Source organism: Scleropages formosus, chromosome 9, assembly GCF_900964775.1.
Source record: "Scleropages formosus chromosome 9, fSclFor1.1, whole genome shotgun sequence".
NCBI classification, from domain to species: domain Eukaryota; kingdom Metazoa; phylum Chordata; class Actinopteri; order Osteoglossiformes; family Osteoglossidae; genus Scleropages; species Scleropages formosus.
In genome coordinates this window covers 25,345,056-25,351,665 of record NC_041814.1, presented here as the reverse complement: position 1 = coordinate 25,351,665, position 6,610 = coordinate 25,345,056, and the positions used below count along the sequence as shown (strand labels likewise).

The window sequence follows — 6,610 nt, the reverse complement described above, 5'->3', positions numbered from 1 at the left end:
TGCTGCTCAAAGTGAAATTAATTTCTTAAACTGTGATTTTTGTTGCTTATCTGACACATTTATGCAAAGCATCTTACAGCATTTGACCCATTTCAGCTGGGTGTTTTTACTAGAGCAAATCAGGGTAAATTCCTTTCTAAAAGGTACTAAAGCAAAGGAAGAGAGCAGGGCATGAACCAACAACCTTCAGGTTACAAACCATTTCATTAACCATTCCACCACCTGCTGCTCTGATCCTTGGGTTAAGTGCCTCACTAATGAGTGCTTGGCTAAACATAGTAAATTAAAATGGAATACCCCACTGGTGCTGATGTAACTGTGTGCATCAGCAGCTTTATACTGTTCATGTCCTGATGAATATCCCAGAACCCCTTGAGGCCTTAGAGCGAGCAGGTGCTCCACTGGCCTTTGGACGGAGCAGCACCACACAGGCGCTCCACGGCGCCCCTTATGTGACGGCTCTCGAACCTCTTGCTCCGTTCTCGAGATCCTCCAGCAATGCTGCTCCAGTCCAACCTACCCGAGTTCCCTCGGCTCCCAGATGAACTTATTTTCAGTCTACAACCCGGTTATCGCCATAGGAACGGCGCGCACAAAGACGCAAAATTGCCTTACAGTCCCGGCGCTCTCGCCAGCTCTCCAGCAGCCCTCGAAGGGTGAGTACCTTGTAAGGGAGACCAGCTCTTTTCGCGAAGCGTCAGGACATTTCTAGGACCCGGCACACGCGTCGCTCCAAACCTCCTTGTTCACGCAGGGCATCAGCTCGGCTCAGATTTGAGAAAGAAGGCCGTCATTATCATTTATTCATTGAGCCAATGTCTTTTTTGTGCTCGCTTCTTCTAAAATGTATGAACAACCCTGCAGAACCCATGCATTTAATATGACCGTCCTGCTCTTTAATTATATGCCTGATTTTATATTTCTTCTATGTGCTCTCCTGTATATAGGTACAGGATATATACATTTATTACATATATAGCTGATATATATATATAGTATAATATATATTTATTGCATACATAGGTACTATACTTTTTTACTAAAATAATACTTATTTCTTTTTAATTATATGTGTTACGCGTAAACCTATAAATGCTGATGGTAAAGTGCTGGAGTTCTCAGAAAAAAGAAATGAGCCGAAACACTTTTATATATGGCAGATCGCACATCTTTAAAGTAAAATTTTACACTTTACTTGACCTTGCGCCCCACAATAGGCTCCTCTCCACCGTGACCCTGCACTGCACAAGTGGTGAACGACTGATGAAACAACATGGAAACACTCTGTTAGGTGGGAAATAAACAAACCAAAACCAGACTGAGACGGCGAGTAAAACTTCCATCAGCGGTGTGAAGTCTAACGGCGACTTGACAGGCCGAAGGAAGGCTACCTTCGATTACGGAAACACGGAATCGTTAAAGGAACCTCGGCCGGTGGACTGTGACGCATTTGGAGTGACGCCCAACCCCTGGCCCCCACTCTTCATGTTCCTGCCAGTGGACTTCAAACATCCACTACTCAACAACTCAAGCGTAGCAGATGGCATGAAAGCCTGGTAGTGAGCTAATTAAAAATAACTCAGTGATGTGATCTGCTATATATAGGTGCTTCCTCCATCCCAGGAGTCTGTTCAGTCCTGGAAAGAGAGTCATTTCCAGTGACAGGAAGTCTTTTATTTTTAAGTGGCCTAAACAGAACCACAAAGCAATAATTAAATTATAGGGCTGCATTATAAAGATGGAAAAATGCCACCTACTTGCAATGAGCTTTGATGAATTATTTCAAAAAGCAGTAAAGGGGGAGCAGGATGTTGAAGACAGACTTTCATATTTCATCGAAAGCAATGCTCATCCGTACCTCTGATATAAGCGCCTTTAAACTCACATGAGCAATGTTTTCCTTGCTTTTTTGTACTATATATTTGCTTAGCTTTGCCTTCAGCTCAGACCCTGGCACGACCAGCAGGTGGCATGCTGGTTGATGACATAGATGCGTTAAGTGCTGGGAGAGGCCTTGTCACTGCACCTTTGGGAAGGGTGCTTAACCTGAATATCTTCAGCAGCAACATCCAAACGGTTTAAACTGTTAAGCCCTTTCAGATCAAAGTGAGAGCAAAGAAAAAGCTGCATTCCCTATGGGATCAGCAGGGTGCGTAGTGGTTAGAGCTGTGGCCTGGCACCTTAAAGACCCAGGTTCAAATAATGCATTTCCTGCTGTATTACCCTGGGACCACTGCCTTGGAAGGAAAGGACCCAGATATGAGTCCGTCCACCCCCCCCACCCCCCCCACTGCAGTGTCCTTGATCAAGGTACTTACCCTGAATTGAGACAGTAAAAATGACCCAGCTCAATAAATGGGTAAATGGGTGCGAGTAACATTTTGATCAACAGAAAATGGTCTGAAAGTGGAGTTGGGAGCGTGACGCAGTCTCATTATAGAGTACAACACTGCAGTACCACAATGACACCATTAATCATAAGAACGAAAGCTCACGCCATCATCTAGTCCTCACAGCAACACGCAGCGCAGCGCAGCACAGCACAGCACATTCTAGGTTTTCCAGAACAAATCTCCTACACGTCTTTGGCGACTTTCTCGCTACGGATCGATAGCTCACGCTGCAGCGAGAGCAGAGGGGCGCCAAGCCAAATTCGCAGAGAGGATCGCTCTCCTGTTCATTCATGCAGTGCCGCTCGCTGGCTCAAGTTGTGCCCCGTTGGCCACCTGACTGCCCCTCACAGGCCGCCTCGCTCTACGTACTTCGAACGCCACGTTCGCGGCAGCCAGGCCGCAGACGAACGCTCCTTGATGAAACTGTGGGTATCGTAACCTGGAAGTTGTTGGTTTCAGTCCTCCAGGGGCCCTGCTGCACTTTCCTTGAGCAGCGTACACGACCCGAAGAGCATCGGCGACAATGTCCGGCTGTAAACATTGACAAAACTGCCTGTCTCTAGGCAACCAAACAATCACAGTAATCCAATTTGCTCATCTTGGGCCAGATATGTAGGCATTGAGCTTGGTGTGTGCATAGAGGCGACCGGGTGGTTAACACACAGCGCACCCCTTGTTTTCCTCCTGCCTTTGCCATCCTGTACCATAGTATACCGTTTGACTAATAATCAAGATCCTCATCTATGAACAGACAAATACAAGTGTTATCAAACATCCCCTTAGAATCGACCTCCTTACCGAAAAACGCACCGAGAGTACCTTATGTGAATGAACTGATGACTGTCATTAACAGCCACCGCACGTTCACCGCTTCCTGGGTGCAGTTTAATGGAAACAGTAGCAGTGGTGGCACTACTGACCCTGTGTGAAAATAAAACATAATAAGAACAAACAATATTTCCCCCCCCCCACAAATACCAGTATGTGCACCATGAGATGAGTAGGACTTTTTCCGTTTTATTTTTTTTTTCAGTCATAAAATCACTTTGAGGCAACATTCATCAGTGCAACCCAAAAAGGAAAAACGAAAAACACTGAAGTAGCAGGAAAAGAGATCGTCTGAACACAGCAGTGGTGCTTTATGTAGTGGCAACAGAAAAAAGAAAAAGAGACCCTGCAGTGACACATACAGTAAAAAGGTTTGGACTGATCACAGTCAATGTCGAATGAATGAAATAAATCACAAGGCCTCATCGGGACACTTCTGCAAGGGCCGCTGCAAACTCAGAGGACAAATTAAATTCACAATGTGGTGAAATGAGAAAAAGAATAACACGCAAGGAAAAGGTAATCCTTCTAGTAGGCAGTAAGGCAGATTCAGTTCTGACAGCAGCCAGCCAACTCTGATACCACGTATTCTGCTGATGGTTTTTATAGCAAATTTGACTGACCATGGTGCACCGCCCACTTTTTCATAGTGGGGCATTTCAATGGACCAATCAGGCTTGGCCATGCCCCGTTGAAGCAGAATGTTATTTGGACCAATCAGAGTCTTTCGCCCTCCTGCTCTTTGTTTGCATTTCTTTGGTCCAATCATGGTCTGCCCCCACTATTCTTTGGACCAATCAGGATCTGCCATTGACTGCTTTTCATTATACCGGAATGTCATGGACCAATCAGACTCTGCCGCCCTCCCACTGTTTGTTATATTAGCATTTCTTTGGACCAATCATGGTGTGTCCCCGCATTTCTTCGGACCAATCAGAACAGCCACCTACAGTTTGTTGTTCCTTGGGCCATGCTTGTATCGTTGTGCTTGTTCATGTTAAAAAAACAGGTCAGTCCTGGTTTTGGCTGGTGGGTGTGCATTCTACCTTAGTGCAGAAAAAACAGAATTCTTTATTTTCTCCTAAAGAAAATACTGTAGCCTTCTGTGGCAATACAGAGGAAGAAGGGGGGGACTGAGTACTGCAAAACACCACGGCCCTCTGTGCCAGGACTGACAATCACCTGCCTTATGCTCGTTTTCAGTCACACTAATTTAGAAAATATCATCACGGCGCCTTCCTCGTGCATCCAGTCTTCCTGCTTGTGAAAGCGTAGAAGCATAGTAAGGTGCGTGGGGAAGAAATCTAATTCCAGAATGTAGTACAGCTTTACAAAACATGCTATAATACAGGCATACAAAAATGTGCATTAAAAATAAGTTTAAAAAAAATCCATTGATACAACTGAAAAAACCATGTACTTCAACACCTTAAAATATAATATTTTTTCACGAGTGCAATTATCTGTTCACATTAAAGAAGTGACGCCGATTCCCTGTTGGGACCACGCATGTGTATTTCTTGTACATGATACATTACCGCAAAGTAAAAGGCACAAAAGATAACGCAAATGGTATTAATTCCTTGCACCTGTAAAACGAATCTGGTTCATTACCACATCCACCATACCACAAGACTATTTGGGGGTTTTCTAAAGATACTGATCCTTGCAAAAATGAGGAGCATTAATAGCGAGAAAGTGTCGAAAGAGAAATTACTTATTATATCGCCTGTGTGAACATTTAAGTAGTGTTTTAACTTCATGACCAGCTGTGCGGTATCCCTAGTTCTGTTATTATGAACATTACTACAGCCCACTGCTGAATTGTGAAGCTGCATCTGTGCGAGCGGCCCGGCAGCTATAAAACTAACCTGTAGAGTTTTATGCACATGGAAGCGCTAAATTACAACAGACATGGGCTGACTGCAGTACGAAAACCCTGTCAAAACTGTGACAATTGCGCTATAAAATCACATAAAAAATTTTAGGACAGAACTCTGCATGAATTACGGAAAAATGCGGTCGTATCAATTCCCGACAAACTCAGCATTTCCTCACGCCTAACACCCGCGAGTGAACATCAAGTAGGTATTAATATGTAAATATCATGCTAATTCTGTGAACAAGCCTTATTTGCCGCAGCTTTGAAAATCCTCCAGTTTTTAGTTGCCGAGACCTGCTACGACAAAACGGCCCATTACTGAAAACGGGGAGGAAAAAAAAAAAACTGCTATTCATTTGGATGCTTTGGAGTTTTGGACGGCTGGTAGTAATTTTGCTGTGTTTAATAATAATTATAAACAGCAGCAGGATTGGTAACAAGAACGAGGAAGCTGAGCCAAAGGCAACCAGATGTCCCAATTTGTCTTATCGGCACCGGTTTCAAGAGTCGGAGCTTTGAAACGATTCCCATTCGGCGACAAATACGAATCGCAATCAAGCCCTTTCTTCCCACGCTGAGAGCATCCAGGCCATATTTGTCCACTGGCCGGCTCTGCGGGATATTTGTATTCGTTTGCTTAGCTTCCATTTTGGATGCGATTATATACTTCTAAAGTACCGCATAATAAAAAAAAATTCTATTTAAAAAAAAAAAAAGAAAAAAAAAACTGATTGTGCAGTAGTCGAAGTACAAGCGTGTCTACAGAATGGCTTCCCTGTATGAGCAACCTGAAGAAATGTTACGGAAAAGCGATCCCTTTGATTTCCTCCGCAGGGGTGTGCTACACGGGTTCCTACCTAAACGTGTGAATCAGCAGCCTTAACGGTGAATTACAGTCAGTGACCCGCCCGCCTGTCTTTTAAATGGGCGACAGAGTCTTCCTCTGGTACTGCGTGAGCTCCGGGTGCCAAACATCCACGATGAAAATGAGCCGGTAGCGGTCCGCCTCCTGCCACACCTCATGCTCGAAGGAGTCATCGAAGATGAGCACTTTCCCCTCCTCCCAGGCCCTGCAACACAGACACGCGACGCAGGCTCCGTGATTCATGGTGCGATCCTCCAGCACGAGCACATCATCATCATCTCCTCCGCGCCATACGCCCAGGGCTCTGGATGAGCCAACGATCATTTCCTCGATGTCAACGGCTGTCGTTAATCGCCTCTCTCAATGAAGGATGAGTTTGCGGCGGCTGCACAACGTGTCGAGGTCCATCGTCCCAAATAGGAGGCCTTTCTTGAGCAAGAAGCTGCTACGGATTTACGGTATAGCACTGTAGGGTGGAATCAGCCCGCCTCGAGGTAGCAGAGCGGGACCACTGTACACCAAGGCATGGAGACGAGCGCCGCAGGACCCTTTTCAAAAATTAGCCCATTTTATACTCGAAAACGTAATGTAACCCGTTGCCAATCAAGGAATGATCTTAAATAGCCTTAAAAGACACCAAAA

At 45.1% G+C, this 6,610-nt stretch overlaps 1 protein-coding gene across 8 annotated transcripts in view; it reads right to left on the bottom strand.

The window, feature by feature from the left end:
* Nucleotides 1–4,504: 4,504 nt before the first annotated feature.
* Nucleotides 4,505–6,610, bottom strand: part of unm_hu7910 (un-named hu7910) — a 53,717-nt gene continuing 51,611 nt past the window's right edge. For all 8 annotated transcript variants that reach the window (XM_018744295.2, XM_018744293.2, XM_018744296.2 and 5 more), the window contains one exon: nucleotides 4,505–6,173. In XM_018744295.2, the coding sequence (XP_018599811.2) occupies nucleotides 6,023–6,173 (151 nt within the window). In that variant the 3' untranslated portion in view covers nucleotides 4,505–6,022. The remainder of the gene's footprint in view (nucleotides 6,174–6,610) is intronic.